The 26,756-nt window shown below is 35.7% G+C and overlaps 1 protein-coding gene across 1 annotated transcript in view; it reads left to right on the forward strand.

Moving 5' to 3' along the window:
• The window catches only part of PRKX (protein kinase X-linked), a 56,129-nt gene that overhangs the window by 7,886 nt on the left and 21,487 nt on the right, over positions 1-26,756 (forward strand). Inside the window, exons 2-3 of the mRNA XM_030970547.1 lie at positions 18,099-18,267; positions 22,363-22,626. Of these exons, the coding sequence (XP_030826407.1) occupies positions 18,099-18,267; positions 22,363-22,626 (433 nt within the window). The remainder of the gene's footprint in view (positions 1-18,098; positions 18,268-22,362; positions 22,627-26,756) is intronic.

Raw genomic sequence — 26,756 nt, forward strand, 5'->3', positions numbered from 1 at the left:
CTAATACAAGAGGAAATCAGGTGAAGGTGCCAAGGTGTGGGATTTTTTGCTTTGTTTTGTTTTCTGTTTCGTTGATTTCTTGTTTGTTTGTTTCTTCATTATTCTTCATGATTCCTTCCGAAGAGGTAAGGGCTGATTACCAAAATCCTGTAAAATGACAGTTTGAGTTTGCCGTTATGCTGTGTTTTTTATGAGTTTTGGAATTGTTCTTTGCTAAAATGTAGCTTCTTAAAGAGTATTCTTGGTATTTGTTCAAGTGTCGTTATGTTTGTTTAGGGGAATATGGTGACTCAGAGCAATTTGAAATATTAATAGAAATTACTCTGCCATTATTGTTGAAGGCGCAGGGTGCTCTCTGAATGGAAATAAAATATCTAGTTAGTACTGCCTTTTATGCCTCTCAGGTATTACTCCAGTCAGTAAATTAAATGCTCTGAAATGCTTTAGGTAGATGTTAAGGGAACTATCCCTCTACAGACTCTTCCAAAAACAGGCTAAACTGGTATAAGATTTTTATGTTGCTGATCTGCTAATGAGGATGCACTGTCATAGCTGTATGTATGGCAAATAGAAAAATTTGGAGGGGCTGGTGTCTGACTGTGTTCGTATTCAACTTCAGGTGCTATATGTAGCAGACTCCTTGTGCCACCTGCCCCAAAACTGATGACAGACTTCTAGCCTCAGAGCTCTTCCCTGCCAGCTTGGAGTGGCTTCCTGCAGCTCTTGGGTGCAGGAGATGATAGCCTGTACAGTTTCAATTTGCGTGGCCTGCCAAAAGTAGCTTCAGAGTATGCATTGTAAAATTTTTGTTTGTTTTCAGGAAAATTAGTGGGTAACTTGTTGTCTGTCCCTGGAGAACAGTGAGGACAATGGTGGTCAGTCTGTTTCTAAATTGGGATTCTTGTCCCCTCTTTCATGAAAATTTTTCAAGTTGCATGTCACTATGTTGAGTTTGTGTTCTGAGGCCATTAAATTCTCCCTGACTTCTGTGACTTTCAAAGGCCTTTAAAAACTTTGGCAGTATGTCTTTGTTTAAGTCAGCCAGTTGTCACACTCAGAAGTGGTGAATTTAGAATTTATGGTGAAGCAGCAATGTTTTTTTTACTCCTTTTTTTAGTAACCAGCACAGTTTAATTCCCATATTTGTAGAAATTGTTCATTCTTTCGTATATTTGGAAATAGCGGAATTTGGGTTATAATAAACTTAAAAAACATTTCTAAAATTTTCCCAGTATTGCACCTTAATTAAAATTATTTTGTTTGAAAGCTGTGGTTCCTTGGATTTGTTTATGGAAAGTTTTTCTTGATTAAAGTTGGGTTTGTTTTGTTCTGGTTTTTTTTTTTTTCTACAAATGCCAGCTGGGAAGAAGCTGTGAGAAAGAGTGTGTCCTACAAGACAGAGCCATTAGAAGGAAAAGCAAAAGTAATTGGGAAGAGAATTGGAAAGAATCTGAAAAAAAACCCCTAACAGTTGGTGCAAAATATTTTCAAATGCATTAATATATATTTCTTATGGGGGAAAAAAAAAGAGGTTTTGTAATTTTTTTTTCATTTCAGTTTTACACATTCAGGTTTTATACATTCATCAGTTGAAAAATAGATACAAATTTGGGCACATCCAATCCTGATGCTGTAAAGCTTATGACATCTATCCATTTTAAGTATTTTAGGAAAATAAATTATGTTCTTTGTTCTAGTAAGTGAAGGGTTTCTAGATTTATCTTAACTCTTTATCTGCAACAGATGACGTACTGTAAAGTAAAAGATTTATTGTGATGGCAGTGGTGATAATTTTTTGCTGCCTTGGTTCTTAGGCAGACCTAAATTTTTCAGTGCTCCCAGACTACTGTTGGTTGAGGGTTAGACAGAGTACAGCTCAGTTTGTTTGATTTGGCATAATTATGTGAAAACAATTCTTTAAAAATAATTTTTAACATGAAATACATATGATTTTGCTGTCTGCAAGGGATGTTTCTTATCAGTGAATTCTTGATCTGTCAAGAAGACCTTGCAATACACGGTAATTGTAGGTAGAGCGGCAACACTGTGAAATGATAAATGAGGAAGACAACTGGTTTTGTGACTAATTAATCAGTGTCTCAGCAAGCAGTCTTTTGTTTTTTTTTTTTTTTTTTTCCTGACACGTTTGCAGGTAAACCCAGCTAACTTAAGGATAAGGCAGGAGTTGGTTTCATAATTATTAATTTCATAGCTTAGTGTCTACCTGTTTCACATTGCTTTAAGAGTTTCCCGTGAGTGTACCTGGGTGATAAAAGCTTGCAATATAGTTAATTTTGTCTTTGAATTGCAATTGAAATGATTTGGCATAGTATTTGGAGACAGGGTTTACACTTCTGTGTTAAATATTCTTTTAGAATTTTACTGACTTTGTGTGGTTGCTATTTGCATTTTAAAAAAAGAGGGTTCTTGGTGAAATGGGGACTTATCAAAATCAATTAATAATAAGAGAAGTTTGGAAGGCAGTGGAGATGAATGCATATCTGAGGCTATACCTTTGGTACAAAATGTTCAAATTCCTACTAAAAATGATGTTGGAAAAAGAAGAGAGAAGGAGGCTTAATGCCATTTTGACACACTTCCATTTTGTTTAGGTGGGCTTGTATTTCCTGCATAATTGCTTCTTTTCAGAGCAAAACCAGTAGAACTGAATGAAAGTGTAGCTAGAAGCACAGTTGGATATTCTAGATGATTGTAAGTGAAGAAACTTCTAGAGTTCTAGATTTGATAAGTGAATCTGAATATGTAGTTTTTGCTAGGTTATACTGGGTGTGCAGTGTTATCTAATCATGTGGAAGTGAGTGAGCTGTGGTGCTTTTTTTATGGATTTTCTGATATGTTCAAGTTGGGCACTCCTGAGTGAAATATGGATGGTTTATGGGCTGTAATAAAATGTATTGATAATCTTCTCTCTAATCTTTGATATGTTTTGGCATTTAAAATATTTGTACAAGGGAGAAAAATCTCCTATTGGCAGTTGGGTATAATACCTATGGAGAGATTCAGAACTCCAGGTCCTCCCATTGTAGTTGAGATTTCTAGTCTGATTTGCTTCATTTTTGTTAGAAATGTTACGAGCTGCATTGTTTGAGAACAAACACAACTTTGTTGCTTGGCCTCCTCTGCTTCTCTGAAATGTGGATCTTGATATAGAATAAAACACTGATTGTAATAATAGGACAGGAAAAAAAAAAAGAGCCACCTAGAAATGCAAGGCCACTTGAGGGAAGGAGAAAAGCCAGACTGCGTTCGGTCACTTCACTTTGGAGAGCCTTCCACAGCATAGTTTTGTAAGTTTTATAAGCAGACAATTATAGGGGTTTTTTTTTTGGGGGGGACGGAAGGTGGAAACTATTTAATAATTTGCCATAAAGTACAGTCATCTCTAAGGAGTTTTGTATGTTGTACACAGACCTCATTTTAAAGACTGAATAAAGACTGAAAGTAAACTTGACTTAAAAGGGCACTATAGTGAAAACAGGCGCTTAGGGACTCTTTAAGCATTGATTGTACTTAGCTTGTGTACTGGCATGTCCTACAAAGGATAACATTTAGTTTTTATGTCAAGAAGTTTGAAATTTTATTAGTCATTGTCAGAGCTTTCCTCTGGTACCTTGTGAGGAGGTGTATATTAATACTGCAGTGCAAGTTTCTTCTTCCATTAGCGATGTATGAGGACCTCATATATATGACACAATAATTTCATCAGGCTCTGTTTTGTCTCCTGAGACTTGTTCCTAGGAAATCTGCAAGCATCTGAAACAAGCTTTAGTAACAGTAAATACCTAATATGCCTGATAATGTTTCTTGTTTGGCTATTTCATCTGTCTTCAGGGAAGAAATATGCCTTTTAGCTTTGCTACCGAAAACTTAACATGCTTCACCTTTTGTAAAAAGTGTTAATGGATAATAATATAATCACCATCAGATCACCAGTAGCTTTCAGTTACGATTGATTTAAATATGAGCTGATGAGCAGGCCCAGATAGATTTGTGTTTATTTCTGATCTTAAATTCTGTCCCTGCCTTCTAAGTTTAGCAGCTTTGAGCTTGTGTTCTGTTTCCTGAAATGTAGATTCTGAATTATAAATGATATTGAACTGTTTGTTCCTTAAATTGAAAACAAATATATTTCTGTTGAGCTGTGTGCTGTGTCAGCTGTAGTAGTGAGTGACCCTCAGCAATGATGTTTCAATTTTGGAGAAACACAGTCTGCAAAGGGCACATCAAGTACTCTTGGCGTGTGAACTATAGCTCATGAATTCAATCAGCTGTAATTGAATCTATCCTATCAAAGTGGTGTTGGATTTGCTATTCATTACTTCCTTTACTACTGACTGTGGTCTTGTTTTTAAGTGTATCAGATGAGGTGCAGGTAATTCTGAGGTTGTATGGGGTGAGAGAATTGTAGAGAGTAGAAGTAAGAAGCAGCTATGGCAGTAAACAACAGAATAAATTAACCTGAGTTTTGTTAAATGGGTGCATGTGTATATATCTGTTGCTTACCTGAGAAATTTAATATATGATGAAGACATACCTAGGATGAAGAGTGAAATAGCTGAGTGAAATAACAGAAAATCTGAAAGGAAATGTCGATTCTTAGGGAAAAAGTGGACTTGGTTTTATTTTCAAGATTTGAGTTGTCATAAAATCAGAGAATGCTTTGAAATGATTGAAGGGGACCTTAAAGACCACCTAGTTCCAACCTATCTGCTCTGGGCAGGTTTCTTCACTAGGTTGCTGAAAGCCCCATCCAAGCTGGTCTCAAACGCTTTCAGGGATGAAGTGTCCAGAACTTCTCTGGGCAGCCTGCGTAATCTAACCTAACATCTGGCCTAAACCTACCCTCTTTCAGTTTGGAGCCATTCCCCCTGTCCTGTCACTATCTGCCCATGTAAAAAGTGGTGCTTTATTTTGGTTTTTTAAGCCCTCTTTAACTGCCAAAGAGCCTCAGTAAGGTCTCCCCTGATCCTTGCTTTCTCCAGGCTGAGCAACCCTCTCAGCCGGTCTTCACAGGAGAGGTGCTGCAGCCCTGTTGGACCTGTTCTAACAGAACAGGTCTCCTTTGGACCTGTTCTAACAGATCTGTGTCTCTTGTGCTGAGAACCCCAGACCTGGGTACTCAAGTGGGCTCTTAGCAGAGCAGACTAGAGGGGCAGAATCCCCTCCCTTGATCTGCTCACCCACACTGCTTGTGATGTAGCCCAGGATGTGGTTGATCTTCTGGGCTGCAAGCATGCATTTCTTGTTAATAATTTCAAATCTGATCAATTCTTTATTAATCACATATATTTACTCTTTAAATATATTTGTTCAGGGCAACTAGTCATTGCAAATGAGCTTTATTCTGTAATCTTGTATGTCAATCTTCCTTTTGCGTGGAAACAAAGGTATTGTGTAGGGAGTTCACTTCTATCCTTGCCTGCTTGTGATATATTACATCTTTCCACCTGTCTCTTCAGTTGTATGAAATTTGCAAACTTTTTTTTTTAATTTTGCAAACAAATTTTTTAAAAATAAATATTGGACTTCATATGATGTTATGCTTAAAGAAAGACAAATGGAAAAATTGTACAGAAACAGTGTCCAGCACAGAAATGCCATCGGGTTATCAGCCAAAATATCTTTCCTTACTGTTGCCGAATTAATGATACTGTTACAAAATATGCCATAGCCTCTGAAACTAACTCTAACATTGACTTGATTTCCTTTTTCTGGTAGAATTACTTTCTTAAGAGTAGTTTGGAAAATCAGGGTTGTTTTGTGAAAGGAATTTACTTGTAGCTTGTTTTGTTTTACTTTTTCACAAATTCTCAAATGTTCTCCTCCTGGTCCATTTAAATAATGTCAATTATGTACAGTGTTCTATTTAAAGTCTTATTTGTTGATTTGGATGGGTTCCTTGTGCATGATATTGATAGGTGTAATAACTGAGAGAGATTGGATCCCAGTTTTGATACAGGAAGGAATGGAAAGTGTGTGCATAAAACTCGGGGGAGGGTGAAACTGGGAGATTGGTAGAGTGGCTTTTCTTTCCTATTAAGGAACTGCACAGTAAAAACAGAAAAAACTACTACATCCATTCTGTGTTCACATAGCTGGCTGATATGAAGTTAGAACAGAATTTAAGTTTAGCCTTACTTTTCTGCATTGTAAAGAAAAAACAGTGGCTGGTCCATACAAGCCTGAATAGCATGAAAAATTCAAACCATGTTCCTTTTCTGATAGGGTATTTAAATGTTAAATTGGCATTGGCATGTCTTCAGTAACATTGGGTATTAATACAAGTGATATTTGCAGTCTTTATTCCATTAGTAATGTAATTCTTGGACACTATCAAGATCTTTTCCAATATGTTTAATTGATATTTGAGAATGCAGTTTGGAGACTGGGATTTTGAAACTTAATATTTGTATTAGGGCTTTTGTTCTAGTTCCATATCAAATACAACTTTATTTGGATATTCTAGACTTACTTCCTCTTTCTTGGATAAAAGCTCTTTATGTGGAGAATATGGCGATATTCATTCTAGTGCCAAACAACGGTGATTTCATCACCTTATCTTGTACAGAGTTACACTAATTTTGTAAGGTATACTATGTGAGAATTTGGAAAGGTAATGGAACACATGAAGTAAATTCTAGATACCTAAGGCATTGTTATTCTGTAGTCTCTTAGGAATATCAGTTGATACTGCCTTCTGAATATAAACAAAGCCTTCCCTTTGAGGAATATTTTGTTCCACTCATGAGTTCTCAGTGTATTAACCTTTAACCAAATAAAAGTATATTTGCAGTGCTTATTCCAGATTGAGATAGTGTTTTAGGAAAAAATTCTTGTGGGCTTGTAGTTTTTTTGTAAAATTTCATTTACAGAAGATAGAATGCAGGGTTGTAGTTGCACTGCAGCAATTATTTGGATCTTTTTGAAAGGCTTTCCTTTTGCTGTGATTACAATGCTGAGTCATTTGTGCATATAATAATAAAATGTCTAGTACTTACTACAATCCATTCAAAACAAAGATCTAATGAAATAGATTTTTTAGAAATGGTCATAGTTATACTGATAGAGAAAAATATTTCTGATATAATAGCTCAAGTTTGAGAGCAGTGTTTTAAATACCTTCTAAGACTATTGTGCTATATAAACTTGAATAACATATGTAAAATTACAGACTATAGAGATAAATTCAAGCTTGCAAATCAGATGTGCTTTGAACCATGATTATTTGTATACACGGTATCCTTTCCTGTGTGCAATGTTAAACTATATCAATATTTTGAAAAAAATGCCAGATGAATGAACTGACACTGTGAATACCACATTTGTGACACTGGGTCAGTAGGTTAGGTAACAGTAGTGAAGATTATAAAGTATAGGTATCATTTTGTAGGCACACAGTTTGTGGTAGTTGGGAGTGGAGCTCTGGCTGAGCCTCATCCCCAGTGGACTACAGCTGTGAAAAGCAGGTGAGAAGCTTTGAGAGCAATGAGCCATGGAAACACTGAAAGCAAAGAGACATGGAGGGCCCAGGTGCACTGACCAGTCACGGAAGGGAATGGAAGGCACACAGGTGCAATGCATGAACATGAGGGGTATAAAAGGTTGGGCTAAAGGACAAGAAGGGCTGATGCTTGAAGTCTTCTGAAGTGGTGTGGTGTTACTTTGTATGGGTTGGAGTCTTCTGAAATTCCATGATGATACTGTGTGCATTGTGGCCTCTCAACTGCAACATATGCTGTGGTGTATGCTGCCACATCATTTGGCATAGGTTTCATGACATGGAGCCTGAAGAATTCAGTGAGTTGCCAACAATTCTTTTTCAAGCCTTGCAAATTTATATACTTCCTTACACAGTTTAACATATTCTGTTTCAGTAGTTTCTGTGCCATAAATATTATGCACTTATCAGGCTGTGTGACTTTTAGGTGGTCACTTCTGTCTGACTGTAAACCTATGCCCTGTAAACAACTATCAAACCTATGTGTAGAGCTAGCAGAGGGAAATAAGTACTTCTGTGTTCATAAACTCAACGTGTAAAACCACTCTATTGAATACAGAAGTGCCTTTTTTCTCCTCTGTTAAGTTGCAGGGAATTTCACTTGGCTGGTCCAAATTTAAGCTGTGTAAGAAGTGAAGACATTCCAGCTCTGAGTGTGGAGACTGTTAATTCTTTGCCTAAAAGATGGGAGAAAATGTGTTTCTCACCTTGTGTTTGGGTTGCATATATATGCAATAACAGCTTACATACTCTTAGCCTGCAACTTTAATTTTTTTGTATTGTACAAAGAGTTTTTATGAGTTTCTATCATAAATTGGAACAGGCCAGGAATAATGGTATTTCTTTCAAAACATACACTTACTGTGTCTTTTAATGTGCAATCATGAAGAATATGGTATGAGTTACATGGTGCTTTGTGGTAATCTATCTTTGAAAGTGGAAGTTTTACTCCAGCCAGTCCTAAGGTTTTAAGATATAATGTGAAGACTGAACTTTCTGATGAATTGAGGTCTTTAACTACTACTCCGTGGTCAGGATTTGTCTTCTGTGGGAATGTCCAGAGCTTTTGTTTGTTTTGTTTTTGCACATCCTGAGTTAGCTCTAGGTCAGTTTAAAATTTAAAAATGGAAGTGAAAAGTCTGATTGGAAAAAAATATTGAAAAATAGCTGTTGACCACAGCTGAACTTTGATTTCATTTTGCTTTCTTAATATTAGTGTATCAGGTTTTCAACCTGGCCTTTCCAGCTTTCTCAATTGTGCTGATATGTGTGTGCTCAAGCGTGTTTCTTGACTAGGGCCTTCTGTGTGGTAACACAGAAAATAACAGGAAATAGGTAATCCTGGAACACTTTTCTATTAGTTGCCTATCTACTCATTTCCTGAAACACATGAGAGAAATAAAATGTCCTGAGTGCAGGACTTTAAGTCTTAAATGTAAGTCTTATTTGTCTTCAAGCAGAAGCTCTTCAACCTAATTCCAGTCTTATGCTTTATGATCATTGTAGTACATACTAAGTAATAAATAGACAATCTGTTTGAAAAGTGTTTAAAAATACAGTTTTTGTGCACTATGTGGAATACCTCCTCTTGATTTGTGTCTGATTTAGCACTGCTTTCAGTGAAGATGGAAGTGAAATGTAATTGAAAGGAATGTATTATAAGAGGAACTAGTCCCTCAAAGGCTTCTGTCCAGCACTGGTGAAGGAGGAAATCGGTCAAGTACAAACAATGTGGCTTTTATTACCTTGGGTCAGCAGTAATAAACCTTTGTACTTCACAAGACTTTATTGTTTGCTTTTTAAAAGGACACTATCAAGGGTATTAAGCTCATGCTTTCTTTGCATTAACATGGGACTGACTTGCAGCAAGTACCTGTTTAGGAAAATCTGAGTTTCAGGAGAAACTAAAAGATGATGATTGTGTAAAATCATCCAAGTAGGTAGATACAAGTATTTCTGGGTTGAAAAGAAAGGTTGCTAGTCAGATACCAAATACCCCTATTTAGACTTAACCAAGTTCAGGGGGGGTTGCTGCTAAAGTTTCTATCTGTGCTGTTACATGGATTTGATTTTTGTGGGACTTTATGTAGCATGAACTTCTTTGGAACAAAATGCTTCTAAATCCTTTATGGATTATTACATTAGTTAATATTGGTTAATATTACACTGTTACATTTGCTTCTTAGTCATCGAAATTTTATTTTTATTTATTTTTCTGGGATGTAAACGTGAGTTTTGAGCCATGTTTTGTAGTTGTTTGGCTGGCCAGTTTTATTTTAAAGGTTTTCTTTTTTCTTTGGGGGTAATTGTAAGCTTACAGCGATGATGTGTGTAATTGTTTGGTGATGATATATGCGACCTCATAAGTTCAGCTGTGGCAACTGAAAGAGCAAAAGATGTTGGAACAATATTTCAAGTACCTGAACAGTCATGTATCTCCTACAGAGGTTCTGTTTTAAACTTAGAAGACCTTAATGTCTGTTTCTTTTAGTTGAAGTTACCTGAAAAGGATTTTAGTCTGCTAAAACTTGTTATTGGTGTGACATGGCAATTTGTTTAGCTTTGGTTGTTTTATTTTGTTTTTTGGTTTGTTGTTTTTGTTTGTTTGTTTGTTTTTGTTTTGTTTTGTTGGGTTTTTTGGTTGTTTTTTTTTTTTTTTGTGGAAAATGAACTGAATTTCTTCATGCTGAATTTGAGTAAAGCAACCAGCCAAAACAGTTCTGTAAATACTTCCTGTCACCAGGGAAATTGAAGATGAAGATAGAACTGCTGATAAGTTATGAGAGGGAGCTTTACTCTCCTTGTGGGTTAAAAAATTGGTTATGAGACTCAAACTTTAGAAACAGAGCTTTTTTTATTTTTTTTTTTTTCCCCAATATTAACTGTCCCAGCTTAGGTTTTTTTTTTTTTTTTTCCCTACTTACCGTTTTTTGGAAGGGGAAAAAAATACTGAGAAACACTTCTCATTAACTGAACAGAATACATGGAAAATGGTGTGTTAATGATTTGCTTGAATTGATTCTTTATGTACTACCGGAGGTAAACTACAAGTTATTCATCCTGGTAGAAAATTAGAAGTCTTTTGCCTTAGACTGGTTCTGGGACATCCAGTTCAAAATACTGAGTGTACTTCTAATCCCAGCTCAAGAAGCAAGAGCTGCGTATTCACAACTCACATCTATTCACAGACACAAAATTCAAGAGTATTTGAAGAAAGATCAGGATTCATTACTTTGAATTGTATTGGAAAATGTTTCTGTCATAACATTTTTTATTACTTCTTTTAAACAGTCAAGACAAATCTTGTAGACTAGAATTTGGGGTTTTGTGATACCTGGCGTAGTTCTTCACTCCTCTTGTTGGTTTTCCTTCTTTGCTGGAATGTGGGTTATTTTGTATCTAATTTTGTTTGTGGTAACTTGAAGTGTAACACACTTGAATTAAATGTAGTAACTTTTGTGCAAAATGTCTGTTTGTGTTAGTTTCCATTTTAAGGAAGCTGTTTCGTAGTCGGTTTAAACACTTAAAGATAATTAACACTACTAGAAAGTATTTACTTTGAACACATTTATTTAGAAAGAGTCCTGAATTACTCAAAACTTGATGGGAATTTTAAGCATCAGTTAATGTACAGGAGGCTAGATGTGGGAGAAATTATTTGGAAAGAAACCAATAGGTTAAAAATTCTTCCCTTTAATATTTACATTGCGAGAAGTAGTTCATATGCTTATTTTAACCTCTCCCTACCTGAAAGAATTCTGTGAATAGGATTTGAATGTTTCAACTTTTTAAATTCCAGAAAAGGTCTGTCTTTCTTGTACAATTTCCAATTTACAGATTCTTCTCCAGCTGTTAAAATGTGACACTTTTTGATAATGCTTTAATTACCTGAAATTCTCATCAGATGGAAGAGAGAATTTATTGATACTCTCTGTATCAGTGTTTAGCTTGGCAAGTGTTACTAGCTAGACAGGTGCATGATTCTTAGCTTAAATATACTTGTCTTTTAAAACATGGTAGACCAAGTTTTTAAAAATTATATTAAAATAGATTGATAAGCTTCACTTCTAGCAAATGTTTGGTGTCATTTAAAATAAGCTGTTTGAATAGGCCTCCTTAATTTAGTTGAGGAAGTAGTATAAAACTTAGGTTCTAGGTAAAAAAGGAGTTCATCATTAAAGGTTTCTATTTTAGCAGTTTTTATAAAAACCCCAGTTTTGAAGTTGTGATCTATCTGTATTTCAAGTGTAATACTTAAATAGGTTAAAGTAGCAGAAGTAATGATTTTGTGATGTCCTAGTTTCAATATGGAAGAAAAGCTTTATCATCCACTTATGTGTTCATCTTCTTTTTATCAATGTTCTTTTTTTTTTTTTGGTCAACGTCACGAATTGCAGGTTGTGGAAGACTTTATAGAGAGAGCTGCAAAAATACCATTGAAGAACCAAACAGGAAAATATTGATTTTATGAGAATTGTTCTGAAGATTGTGGATATTAAAAGTTTTGAGAAGGGAGATGCATTTAGAATCAGTGTTCTAAAAGCTGCTTAGAAATTGAGAGGATTTATGGCTATCATAACCAGCAATCTGGTTACTTTCTGGTTTTATTTATTTATTGGTCCCTAGTATTTCAAAATAAATTAGAAAAGAAAGAATGAAGAGACAGAAGAAACTTTCAAGAATTGTGCATGTTTTGCTTAAGGGCATCCTGATATTTACAATATTTTTGTAGAGAGACAGTTTGTGAGAAAAAAAAAGTAAAAAACCTGAAATTACAGAGGAACTTGCATCATTAATGTTCAGTTGATTGGCACTTTCTGGAAATCAGAAATGTCTCTGAACTATGTGGAAAAACAGGAAACTTGACTGATGGGTGTTAATTAGCCTGGTGATTCCTATGTCCTTAGTTCTTAAGGATTGTAGTTCAGTAAGATTTAAATGAGTGGGTAAACAACAAGAGTTGTTGACACAACTTCTTGGTATTCTCTGGCATACTTGTGTGAATCTTGCATGAAATTAAAAAGAGACTAAACTGAATTCCAGGCAGTTAAATGTAGTTTTAGTGGTGTGTTGTTACAGGCTCCTTATATACCAAGTAAGAAGGAACCTAAAAATTGCCAGGTCTTTGGGATCTTTGGAAATTTTTTGCAGCATCCTCTTTGAGTCAGAAGGTAGGCTGTACTTTGAACATGCATTGCTATTTTCTTCTTAAGTTCAACTGAGCTGGGATAAAGAATTAATGATACTGAGCTTTCAGTTGGTTTGACAAGGGGTGTGGCTGTCATCCAAAACAGAAGAGAAAACCAGTGGTATGCCAGTGCCAATAAAATTTGTGGAACAGGTAATCCAGTGATCGTGCCTGGAATGGGATGGGCATAGTTCTTGCTGTGTACTCTCTCAAGTTATTGCTAAATAGGAAGTCATTTTCTCTCTTCAAGGGGTGCTTGGTGGAAATGGAATCACACACAACAAATGAATAAGAAGCATAGAAGCAAGCTCATCTGGCAGGGCTGCCCATGGTGAACACTACACATGCATCTCTGTTTTCTATGCTGTTAAGGTCTTAATCAGACTCTCTGATTTCAGTGTGTATCGTTGAAGGATACAAAAAGACCTTTACAAAAATTGTGATCAGACATTTCTTTTGTTGATTCAGCATAATGAGATCCACAGCTCTAGACAAAAAAAGGGCATCCTATAAAACCTCCTCTAACTTGTTGTTTCTCTAATATGTTTTTCAGTGTTAAATCTGAACCCTCTAAAGTAATAAAGATCTGTAAAAGCAGTGATCTGGGATTTACAGTGAACAATCCACAGCTGGCTTGCAGAACAGTGAAGACACTATTTGGCATTTTCAGTGACATTGGTTGATGGGTTGACACATTAATGAAAATCTGAACTTCGCTACTGTGATGTCCAAAATCCTCATCATCCTCATTTTGAGTTGCCCTATTCATGTACCAGCCACATCTTTTGTTGTAGAAGCCCACAGTTGCTTGTGCCTTGTGGTTTCCCTAAATCATTCTCCCAAGTGTTAATCTTCTGATTACCAGTCTGTTTGGGCAGGCTGGTTTTCCTTTGCCACTTTTCCACTTTTTTATCAAGAACTAGCAAACCCCCTTTCCTGGTCTAGGCTGTTGAAGTTCAATCCCAAAATAAGATAGCGATTAAATGGCAGACAAAATTTGACATTCAGTAGTTAGTTTGCAATCTGATACATGTCACTTAGTTCATCTCTGATATTTAACAGAATAAAGTCTGTTGTGCTTGTGGCTATTAGTAAAGACTAATGTGTCATAGTAGGAAATGTTTCTTCTAACTGTAAATAAAAGTGAATGCAGCTGATGATTTTTGTAGGCATCTGTTGAAGTCTGGGCCAACCCTTCTGGGACTCAGAAAGCAGCCCCCAGGGTCACAAAGCTCACATGACCTAGTTTATTCTTCATTAAAACAGATGGTATCTGAGCAAGGCGAACTTGGTTTTAAGAAGGAGATAGGGATTAAAAGGATGGGAAACTGAAACAGCTGGGTCTGATTAATGGGAGCAAATAAAGAGGCAATCTAAGCATTAAATTAGTCATCTACATGAATAGCAAAATAATCACTACATGACTACTCACTAAATTGTTTTAGCTGATCAAAAGTTGCAGGATTGTTTTACCTAGCATCAAAAGTATCTGAAATTGCATCAGAAATGTTCCCACATTCTTTATTCTTTTCTGCCAGGCTTCAAAGAGAACAAAATGGAAACTGGCTATGGTGTTTTTGAATGGTATTAGGGAATCCAGCTTGTTTTGTAAGACTGAAAATACCCAACTGTGTTTGATACATAGGCCAAGTCAGTCCTCTGCAGATTTTGGCCTCATCTCTTTGTGTTTAACATGAGAAGGTTACCTAATGGAGAAGATTGCAGGCATTCCTTCAAGCTCTGCAACCACATAAAATTTGCAATGGGATCCAAGAATTTTATTGTTTCTGTTGTAAACAGATTATACTGGATTAGTGGTTAGCATTTTGCGTATTTTATTCTGTTTGCCCATTTAGTCCTGAAAATCCTGAATTGTGTTGCAAACAGCACAGGCGCTCTTCTTGCTGTTGTTACTGGTGGCCAGAGACCTTCACTTACCATATGCCTTAGCAGGGAGAGGGGGCCTGTGCAAATTAACTACTACTCTACCTTCAGACTTGGTAAGAACAGCTGTTTTCTTGAGGTATGATCTTATCATGTAGGTGCTTTGTTTTGCTCTGAAACTCTGGTAACATGTGCTAAATCAAACAGACAGATAGGGATATGTATGTAGGGAGTGTGTGAAGCCATTGCTCTTCCTTCAGCAGGATAGTACTTGGTAGATCCCAGGGCTAATCCAGAATGGTACAATGATTGAGTTCTCTTGGTTTGAACTAAATATGAAATAAACATGAATAGACTAAAGTGCAAATCTGTGAACACTGTTTCCCTTAATTCTTGCAGACAAGTATAGAATATTTCCATTTTAAGGTAATCATAAGGAATGTTTACTTATCTGTCACAAAAGGTCAACTTCATTGGTTCACACAGCTGAACTCTGAGGTGATCAGGGGAAATTGTTGAACAGTTCTTTCATAGGGATTAACAGAAATTGTTTCATGAGTTAGGTGTCTCTTCACCTGGAGTGGGGCTTTGATGGAAGACTAATAACACTGCCTTTTGCTGCCAATAATCTTACCTCAAATTTATGGAGCTGGGCCTTTGTCTTGCTCAGTGCCACTTACTGCTTCAGGTTTTTAGTTTTCTTTTTATGAATCTGAGGGTCAGAATTTCCATCTACTCACAACGCAGCAATCTATTCTTATAAAACAGATATACTTGACTATGCTAAACAATCACAATAACATCTTGTTACAGCCTCCTACCTTCCCTATCAATTGCAAGGAAGAATACTTAAAAAATGTTAGCAGAAATGGCTAAAAGTATGAGCGGGTTTGAAGTGAGATTTTTAATTGCAGTAATTTATGCAAATTTTATCTGGTTATTTGAAGACTGGCTAAACATAAAACGAAACAAGAAAAAGGCATAGCAATTAGTCCCATGGAAGAGTGGTGGGTTTGTGGGTATTGCTAGCTAATGCAGGCTTAATGGATTTTCTTAGAAGATTTGATGGGGAGAAAATGTATATTTTGAGAAGACATGTCTGAAAACAAGTGTTAGATGGCTTCTCCGTCTTTATGGTCTTGATTTTCATAGTTGCTTGCAAGTGTGCTCAAGATGTTTGAAAATAGACCGCCTGGGATCAGTTCAGCAATAAAACTGGTTAAGGAGGTTCTGTGTTTGTGCCTGTCTGTGTGGTCGTCTGGTTTTCCCAGAGGCTTTGTAGATTAGGGCCTTGCCACTATTCTGGAATAGCCTGCCAGGCTTTGCTGTTCCTGGCAGAGGTGTTTTTATGGAGGAAGTGTTTCCAAAGTTAGAACTATTGCTAAATAAGTCTCTGTCAGGTTCTTCTTTGAAATTAGGTGGCGTTTGTGATTTCTATTGTTGTTGTTGTTATTTCTGACTAGTGGTTTGTAAAGAGAAACTAATAGCATAAGGAAAAGTAAAGCATTCTAAAATAAAAATTTCTTAAACAAGTAGAACAAGTCCTGAAGCATGTAATCACTAGAGATCTAGGAACAATTAGATATGTGTTCGCTTTTGACTTTCCTGTTTGTTATGTCTGTAGAAGCACTTTGTTTGTACAAGTATCAAAATGCATGTAAAACCACATTTGCTTATGGGGTTAGTATTGTTAATTTCCCTGAGTCCACATTTGGAAGTCTCAAAAATGAAAGATGGTTTCTAGTTTTAGTGTGCCATATGACTATCATTATTTTTCAAAATGTTTTTACTCAAAATTTAAATTTCAGCTCCTAATTCAGAAATAACAGAGTTAATTTTTTTTTTTTTTGTCTGTACATGCAATGTAAATGTAAGTAATCGATATTTAATGTAGTTTGAACAGACGTTTCTGCTTGGAAACTTTTGGGCCTTTTTTTGGTGTTTGTTTGTTGGGTTTATGTTATTTGTTTGGGTTTTTTTTTACTGCAGAAGCCTGTCCCTGAGCAAATACAGTTGTTTGCAGGTATAGTCACGTAATGTGACTACATTATTAAAGGATTTCATTGCATGATAAATTTTCCAGGGTAACCTGATGGTTTACTTTGCTATAAAAGCAGGCTTTTTCTGAGATCTGTATAGTTTTCATGGTTAAAGACCTGTAACGCAGGACACGTGGGAATGTAAAACTTCTTTGATAGAATCTTTTGTGCTTGGACAATGGTAATGCTTGATGTATTTGTGTAGTGAGAACTTTTATCTTGAAAACCGGCTTTGAAATCTGTATTGGTAGTGGAGCTGCAAATTCAATAAAACTGGATTGCTGGAGTTAGTAGTTTTTAGTGTTTTTTAGTAAATGCTGTCTTAAACAACATTTTAAGTGATTGGAAAGAAAAACTGTTAAATTTAACATAAAAATTTTTAGCTGAGAATCCACATACAGAAAACAAATTCTTCAAACATAAATTGAAGCTAGCAGAAGCAAAAATTCCCTTGTTTTTTTCGCATCTCCCCAATAATGCGATTTTAGAAGTTCATTTGTTGGTTTCTTGCTCCTGCCTATCTCTCAAAAACGTATATCCTTTCACATACACACTTCTTTCCCTGTACCTGTTGCACATCTTAGGAAATTGTCTTTACTATAAATTGGTCATAACTGATCAACACAATCTGAAATCAAGTAACAAAGCAGTGAATAATACTGTAACAGGTCTGTGTGCTGCCTTTCCTAGGGTATGTGCAAATAAGAGGATGATAGTGAGCTGAACTATAAGCTCTTGACTTTTCTGGAGAGAGGGATCTTTCACAAGTTAGGTGCTTGGTTTTAATGCCAGGTGTCCTTTACAGTGGTACATGAGAATGGCATTAAAAATAACAGGTGCACTGTTGTAATGGAACCTGTGTGTCATTGTTTAATGAGCAGAAAAACAGTAAGCAATAACCTAATAAGCTGAAATTTGTGTTGGTCTTCAAATGTGTAAAACTGCTGCCCAACAAATAGCAGTCTGGCTAAATGTGCCAGTATGAACTTTGATTTCAAACTAAAAGAGATACTCAGTTCAGTTATATGTGATTGTCTTGAGTGCAATGTACTTAAAAAAAAGGAACTTTAATGACTGCTGAATAGAGAAATGCCTAATGCTTTATTTAAAAGTCACTACGTTTTTATTTTCCTTCTTTATTTTTTAGAGTGAGTTCAAAAAGGATTACATTAACTGTAAAAAAAAGGGATGCCAGACAGCTGCTGTTTCCAAGTGATATAGCACTGAGCACTATAAGCAGATTTTAAAAAATGTATTAATTTTTAGATTGATCAGCAAATATTATGTGTTTTTTGCCATCACTTCCTTATCTCTCTGTGCCTTTTTGCCTCTCTGTGCACATTTAAGTTTATAATCTTATAATCTCCTCACCTGAATAATTGGAGTCCTGTAGGTTTTAATTTAGCAAATTATCATTGTTCTTTTTCCCTTTTTATGCTGAGTTGATGTTTCTTCTCCAACTTTTCAGGCACAGGTACCTTTGGGCGTGTTCATCTGGTGAAGGAAAAAATGGCCAAGCGTTACTTTGCACTGAAAGTAATGAGCATTCCTGATGTCATTCGACTGAAGCAAGAGCAACACGTGCACAATGAAAAGTCTGTCTTGAAAGAAGTCAACCACCCTTTTTTGATCAGATTGTAAGTAGTTTTATTTTTTTAAATTCATTTCACTCATACAGGAAGTGCAGTTAAAGTACTCCAGAATATCATTGCAAGTTCTTAGGTACTTTACCAACACTGAGTATTTAATTTCTCATATGTAATCTAGATTAAAATAGACTTTGGAATGAAGTACATAATTCAGAAGAGTCAAGAATTTAAAATAAAGAGGCATTATTTAAACATTGAAACAATTTATTATAAGGTATTTTCTCTCTTATCTTCACACTGCAGAAGAGACATTTTCTGAAGTGAAAGGAAAATACTAATGAAGAATTGTTAGCTTTGGCTTATCAGAATGACTTCTAGAATGATTCTTGATGTTAGAATTGTGATGAAAGTATTTCTGCATGTATGTGCTGTAGATATTGGTAAATAGCTAAAGATATTCCCAGACTTAAGTAGCTAGTTTTTAAAAACTTAAGTGAACTTTTGCGAACTTTTTTTTATAGAGTTTAAATGACTGCAGCACTTCTTGGACTTTGTATTCCTGTATTTGAGGTTGTTAAGTGATGGAACCTATTGAAAAGCATTATTTCAACACAGTTCATAAAGAATACTTCTTTTTTAGTAGAATTGAAGTAACTCTGATGATCCCAATGGTCCCATTGTTAAAGAGAGAAGGTATCATACTGTTCTGTTCACAGCACGACAATGCTTCTTGTATATCTCAGTCTGTATCTATTAATAGCATAACTAAACCTCTGGTAATTGCAGGTTAATTTCCATTTATGTTTTCTCATGCATGGATACACAGCTGGCTATTAACTAAGATTTGTTTCCATGTACCTGCCTTAATCAGTTTTACATAGAATTAGACAAAATTAGCATTAGTTAATCTAGCTGCAGGGAGTGCAGCTTCCTGCCAGGGTTAGGCAAGTATCAGAGGGAAAAGAAGAAGGGAACAGTGTGATAGTCACTCAGAGGATGGAATGAGCCCTGTAGGAGGAGGCTTTTTCCCTGGTGTGGTGTTGGCTTTTCCCAGCATCATGATGCTGTTAGTTTCCACCTAGCATTCAGAAATCCTGTGTGTGGCATAGTAGCAGTAAGACAAGTTCTAGAATATGTAGAGATTGAGATTCATGGAAGAATGCAAGATGGAGAAGCTGAGTACATCTGGTTAGACTGATTGAAGTATGGATGGAATGGGGGGAACAGGATTTTGTATATATATCTATGTACATCTTGAAATTCTTGAAAAGAAAACTCTACCAAAAGCAACAAGCAAACTCCCAGACAAACCCCATGTCGATAGGTCTGTGTGTCAGGAGTAGAGAAATTTGGGTGATATGTTAGAGACAGGGAGGATTCATGTTCATATAGAAGTCATCAAAAATCCAAACCAGGGGAGTTTTCCTAGATTTCATTCACACCTTATTTACAAAATATCAGATTTTTCAGGTTGCCAAAGGACATAGTTCAAATAGTTCTCTTTGTATGCAAAGCAAACATTTCTCATGTCTTCTAGAGCTCTGCTTTTTCTGTTGAAATGTACAATGGTATGTTGCATCAGCAGCTGTGTTCATGTAATTGTCCATGTGATGCCTTTTTCCCTTGTCAGAGGAGACTCCAAGCAACATAGTTGAAGTGAGGTAGTTAAAATTTAAGTCACAAAGATATTCATGTGCTTTAGGTTAAACAAACCTTTGTGGATGATTATCACTAGATTGTATGACATATAACACTTTCTGCGGTTTTTTGTGTAACTAAAAGTTGTTTTTCAGCCACCTCCTGCCCAATATGTGTTTGGTTTTTTTATCTGTTAATTATTTTACTGTAAGTGTTTAACAAAAACAGGGAAAAATTATATAGCACGGCTTTAATGCCTTTAAAGTGTGTTATCTACATGGTCTGGTTTTTATGTTTTTAGTTAGCTTCACCATCTTTAACACAGATAGCATTTCCCTTTGGTGTCAGTGCAGCATAGTATTTCAGGATTTTATGATGGAAAATTATTAAGTAATGCTGCACATGATTGTTTTCTGGTGTTTGGAAATTCCATAAGTTTTCCTATATGTAAAGGATGGGGTTTTTTTCCTTTACCTGTTGCTTTTGACAAATACCTATTCTAAGTATAGGGAGGTACAGTTTTTCTGTAGACACTGGCGTTATTTATCTATGTATTTTTTTAAGCAATTTTTTTCTAAATGCTTCCTAAGTGCTTCTACAACAACTGATCACTGGAGATTCCTAAGCAATCTTTACTGACAATTGAGTAATGTGTCATATTCACTGTGGTGCAGCTCTTCTTAGTGAGATGTAATATTGACATGTTTTTGAAGAGAGGAAGAATTAATAAAAATCAACTGTGTCTTGTAACTGTATGAGCTGAAACAGGTTGTTTCTCTGTAGGATTTCACAGTGGCATCTCAAGTTTATGTAGCAAGCTGAATTGTAGAGTTAATGACACCACATGTTATTCTAATCACAGCTTCTGTGATTTTTTCCTTTTCTTTTAGTATTACATTGCCATTTAAAGCAGTCTGAATGGCAAGTACAGAAATTCTTCATTTTGCTCTTTTTCACGTATACCAAATAATGTATCCATTTTTCTGTGGATAGACAAAACTTTAAGAGTCAGTTTTTTAAGAAATTAATTCTGGTAAAAATGCTGTGCTTAATGATGCAGAAGTTCCAGTTTTTTTTCCCTCTGTATTGTCAGATTTTGCTCTTCCTCTGTATATGTGTTTTGCTTTGTTTCACCCATTTCTGCTCTTCTTTCATTGTTTATTGTAGATATAACTTTGCCTAATTACGTAAAGTACAGAGTGTTTTTGTGTAGTCTGTAAAGATGCTGTGAACATCATCAATAGCCAATTAATGATGTTGATGACTGTGATAGGGAAGAAGTTCCATAAAAGCAGAAGACAAGCCTGGGCTCCGATTTCTCCATCACTGAGGGAATCAGTGATGGGCTGTAGCTTATGTCTGTTAGTCTGTCTTTTTTCCTTGGTTGCCACAGTGCTACTGTCGAAAATAAAATCTTCTGGAGTAAAAGTCATTCATGTGTTGTGGAGCTCAGTTTCTGCTCACCTTTCCTGAGGCTCTATGCCCTGATTAACCGTGAGGTATTTGTGATACTGCAGAAGCACTGACTAGAAGCTGAAGTAGCTTTAGTCCTTGTATCACTGTATCAATAAGGTAGGTAAGGATACAGTGTTCTCTATCTTTTATTACGGTATTAGGGATAGTTCTTTGTTTTAAATGGCAGTGTTCTTCAAGATATTGCCACCTATTTGTTTTCTTCTTAACTGTTGAGCTACATTTAGGTGTAAGGTGACTTGTTTAATGTAGGTAGAATGAAATAAAAGATAGTTTAGGGGAATGTAGAAGAGAAGAGTCCTATATTCTGTAATGAAGCATTTTAAAGCCACATATAACTATTTTCTTTCCTCTATACTGGTTCTTTGTGTTTCTCTGGCTACCACAGAAATAGCTCTTAAATTAAAGGTGATATTCTGAGGAATGGGAGGGTACCTATCCTTGGATTCATTTTGAGGTACAGAAATGAATCTTGTTCTGCTATCATTTTTGTTTTTGTGAAAGATGCCATAGAAGATCAAACATTGTCATCTGATGCTTGAGTTGGGATTGTGTATCTCTGAGGAGGAAGGCATAGGACAGGAGGGCAACTCTTTGATGTCTGGTTTTGAACATATTGTCATGGAAGTCTCTAAAAAACAGATTCTGCTTACCCCCATCACTTTGGTAATGCTTGATAATATAAAATGCAAGGTGTGTAAAAGATGTCTGGTCTTTATATCAGGTCAGTTATTTGGTGCTTAGAAGAGACCTGTTTTGCATGATGAAACAGAATCTATCAATTAGTGTTTTTTCTTGTCCTGTGCTTTACTTACCCTCAGCTATCTGGTTTTGTTGTGTAGTTTAAGTTGGTTACTCCAATGTCTTACATAATCCTGCTGGATTCTTGGAGGTTTTAATGTTTGCAGACAAGGAATCAGAAATTAGTTATGTACACGGTTGAGGTAGCAGAGGCCATTTTACAGACATTTACTTGTAAAGCAAGTCAAAGACATAATTTCTTTATTCAGTAAAACAATACTTTTGTTACAGATTTTGGACCAACCACGATGAACGTTTTTTATATATGCTAATGGAATATGTACCAGGAGGAGAACTTTTTAGTTACCTGCGCAACATGGGGCGTTTCAACAACAGCACAGGACTGTTTTACTCAACGGAAATTATTTGTGCAATAGAATACCTGCACTCCAAAGAAATAGTTTACAGAGACTTAAAACCTGAAAATATATTACTAGACAAAGAAGGACATATCAAGCTTACTGACTTTGGATTTGCAAAAAAACTGGTGGACAGGTAAGTTGGGTTTTGTTCTGGTAATTACATTTTGCATGCTAAACAGTTAGGAAAAAAATGTTTGATTTCAGGTGCTCAGCATTTGATTTAACACTCCATGTGGTTCACACATATCAAATCCCTTAATATGAAGGAAATTATAATCTTTAAATGGCTGAATGGAAAGCAGTATTATCCCTTAGGTATAACCAGGAGCAATATCACACATAAGCAATGACAGAAAAATATTTTTATATGGCTGGTTTTGTATATTTAAGTTTTCAGCGGTCATGTTGTAAAAAGGGAGTTCAGGAAAATAATATGAACTAAGATACATAAATTAATCCTCCATACATACTGAATATGTTTAATAACTCATGTTTCCTTCTAGTTACCTTTTAGAGATTTTTGAAGAGTGATTTTAAAACTGGATACAGAGTTTTCACTAGTCTGGGGCAAAAATGAAACTGTGAAAACCTAGACAGAAACCATAAGGCCAGCTTCAGCAGAACTGATTTATTTAAATCTAGCTTCTGTATTACTGTTAGCTTTAGTTACGTATGTGAGTTTTGGTAATGCAGAGGCTCCCTCCCAATGATTTCTCTCTTCTCTCTGTTTGGACTACTCTTTCAATACCATAATACATGTTTTTAAGAGTAAACAATAGCATTGGGATTCAAGAAAAGGGAGGTAAAAACCAGCCTGTTGTATCAGAAGAGTGGTGTGACAAGGCTTGGTGTTAAGCCTTTGAGTCATCTCTTGAGGGAGACTCTATTTGATTTGTTTGATTGAGGCAGCACAGTGCTGAGTTAGGTGCTACATAGGTGCTCATCCTCTTCAGTCATCAACCTGTTTGATGCTGCTTTAGCAACAAATGGGCCTGTGTGTGAGAGGAGAGTGCTACAAAGTCAATTTGAAAGGAGAGTGTGTGGGTGAGGGTCCATAGTGATGCAGTCCCCAGGCAGGTGCAAAGGAGAGCTGCTTTATTGCAAAAAACAGGCCTTTTTGAGCAGTTAGCACGTTATCAGCTACGTACTTTTAAATCATAACAAACATAATTCAACCACCATACACCGTGATGTGAACACACCATGGTTACATAACTTGTTTTTCTACCCCTAATTCAGCTGAGTCTCTTTCCCACAGTCCTTTTCCAGTTAACCAAAGTAACAGGCCTGAGCCATGATTTTACAAGGCCTTCCTTTTGTAAGGTTTTACTTATCGGTAACAAGAAGCTGCTTAATGCATCCCTTATGAAGTAAAAGTCAGCTGAGACCAATGAAATCACAAGATAGAATCAAAAGTTCTATTCACCTTTAAGGTCTGAAAACCTGTTTTAAAACCATAGGATTTTATTATGAGTATATTAATTCAGTTTCCACTGGGCAAGTAAAACGGCCTACAAATGCTGGACTATCATTTTAATACTTTGTTTTTAAAGCAAAAACCTTTTTGCAGGTAGTGCTAACATATTCCATGTAACAAAGTAGTGCAATCTCTTTATAAGACATTTTCATGCAAGTACTCGTGACTTGCTCTTTATATGTATATACTGCCACTTAGTGGTAATTCTTGTTTTGTGCTTCTGTGGGTTTAAGGCACAAGAGAAGTAACTGTTCATTAAATAAGGTGATAGTTCATATCAGAGTCTATTTTTCAACCTGGTAGATTAATTTCTAAGAGTAAATATGTTCAAATATATTTTAGGATATCAAACTTAGTTATTGCTACTGGTTTTAATTGGGTTTGTGTTTTCCATATTGTTTGGGGGCAGTGGAGTTGATCAGTTTGTGTTGAATCATAGATTATTATAGTAGTTTTATATTCATAGCTGATTTTCCTTCAAATGTACAACAGGTAACATAAAGGCAGAACATAAAATTGAAATGAGTAAAAACATTATCAGTTAGAGCACAAGTGGCAAAGACTGCACAGGTTGCACCTATGCAAATCTGGTTTAGTTTTTTATGTTACTGGTTTTTTTTTTTTTTTTTGAAATTACATTGTATTCTCCCCACTAGCTAAAGTCATTTTCACAATGTTGGTTTTGTCACTGTAAAAATACACAGTTATCAACCCTTTATTCACTAGTGCCCTCCAGTAGGTGCTTTTGTTTATGGCATAGCCTATTTGCTCAAAATTATAGGAGATACTGTCATTTTTATGCATGGCAAATATCTGTACACATGAATCTTATGTGTATGGGTGTCAGTGAGTGTACAGATATGAGCATATACGCAGCATACATGAATGGCAATAAGAAGACATGAAGTATTTATGTTCTTCAAACATTGTGAGGTAACCTGCTCTCAGGATCAGCAGTGACATCCCTAGAAAGAAGACATAATATGTAAATGAAAACATGGTCTGCAGAAGACTTTGGATACAATCCCACATTTCACATACATAATACTTCACTGAATGATTCTGTAGCTGCCTAATTGGGGTTTTTCTGTAGACATTTTCCTTTCTTCCCACTGCCATGTGTGAAGGGATGAAATATTCACCATGTCCCTCTACAGTTAAGCTGCTCTTCAGAAAGAGTGTCTGGCTCATAGCTCACGTTCCCACTGTGGAAAGCAGCCTGCACCTGTACCTTCTTATTACAACAGTTTCTGAAGGGCTAGACTCTTAATGTTTTTTGGTTGTTTTTTTTTTTAGAGACAGAGGAGGTTTTCTTTGCTCCTTCTGTTCCTTGTTGGTATATCCTTCTGTTTATCCTTGTTCCTCCCTTTTCACTCATAGTGTACGTTTAAAAATTCTGAATTTTTCTCCAAAACAGTGTGTCTTTGCCTCAGCTGCTTTTTATTTCTTCTCTTTTCCACCTTGAGGTTGCTTAACTGAAGACTTAATAACCTTTTCAGTTTCTTGTAAGTACATTCATATAAATAGATGTGCCACTACTTCTAAAAAAGGGCAATGTCAAGAAGAAAGTTGGGGAGGGGGTTTTTATGAATTACTGTTACCTGAAGACGGTAAAAAGGTTAAAAGGTTTTCCTTTGAAATTTACAGCTGTTACATTGGTAGACCTTTCTCTTTCTGAAATGCATGTACCACTTTTTGGGTATAGTATTTTTATTGACTTTTTTTTCTGTTCTGATTTCCCTTTTTTGTGTGATTTTTGGTTGGATGTTGTTTTTTTGGGGGTTTTTTTTTGGGTGTTTTGGGAATTTTTGGGTGGTTGGTGTTTAATTCCCATGTTCTTTCAGAGAAGCACAAAACTAATCTGCATGGAATTTTATGGGGTTTTTAATGGGCAGATTTCACTCAGAAAGTTATAAATGTTTTAGGTAACATTAAGACTCGAGTGATTTTTTTTTTTTGGAACTGTTAATTTTAGTTTATTCAGTTTACATTCCTAAAAAAGAAGTTTACCTGTGAGTCTTTCTAGAAACTTGAAAAGTGATTAATCTTAAACATATTAGGGAAGGTTCTGAGTTGTTGCATGGGCTGGATGTGCCTCATGACTGTTCCACACAGTGGACTAAAGAGATAAAGACTATGTAAGACATAGTAAGTCTAGTTTGCAAAGTGTACCTTTTGTCACTGTAGAAGCAAGCAAGAATGCCTTGCAGAACAAATTTTTGTTGGCTGCATGCAAAACAATCTTTGTTAAATATAATTATGGAGAAACTGCCAGAATACCAAAACAAATCTGGTTCATATGCAAAAAGCTTGTCAGGTACACAGATGGATGCTGAATAGTATAGAATGCTGAAACACATTAACCATCAAGACTGAACTTCTTCACACAGAAACTTTAATAGTTTCACAAAATTATTTTGTAGCTTACCTTTTTAACCAGAGTAGATTCTATATTTCATGTTTTGAAATTACATATTCAAGCTTATAAATTAGCACTTTCTTGTACTTCAACTTTTATCCTGAAAATTCAGAAGAGTGAATATTTTGTAGCAGCTTGAAGGGAACAGTCTATTCTTAACTTATTTGAAGACAAATTACAATGAAAAAAGGTATCTGGAATTTCAGATAAATATGGAGTAGCCATAAAATAGTAATGATAAAAATTAATTTAAAATAGTATCTTTTTGTAGCATCTACTTGATGTGTTTTCCAAAATACTAAGTGGTCTGTTTCATGGCCAACAAAAGAGGAAACACAAGTCGTGATCTTACAGCACAAATGCATAT

This window comes from Camarhynchus parvulus, chromosome 1, assembly GCF_901933205.1.
Source record: "Camarhynchus parvulus chromosome 1, STF_HiC, whole genome shotgun sequence".
NCBI lineage: Eukaryota > Metazoa > Chordata > Aves > Passeriformes > Thraupidae > Camarhynchus > Camarhynchus parvulus.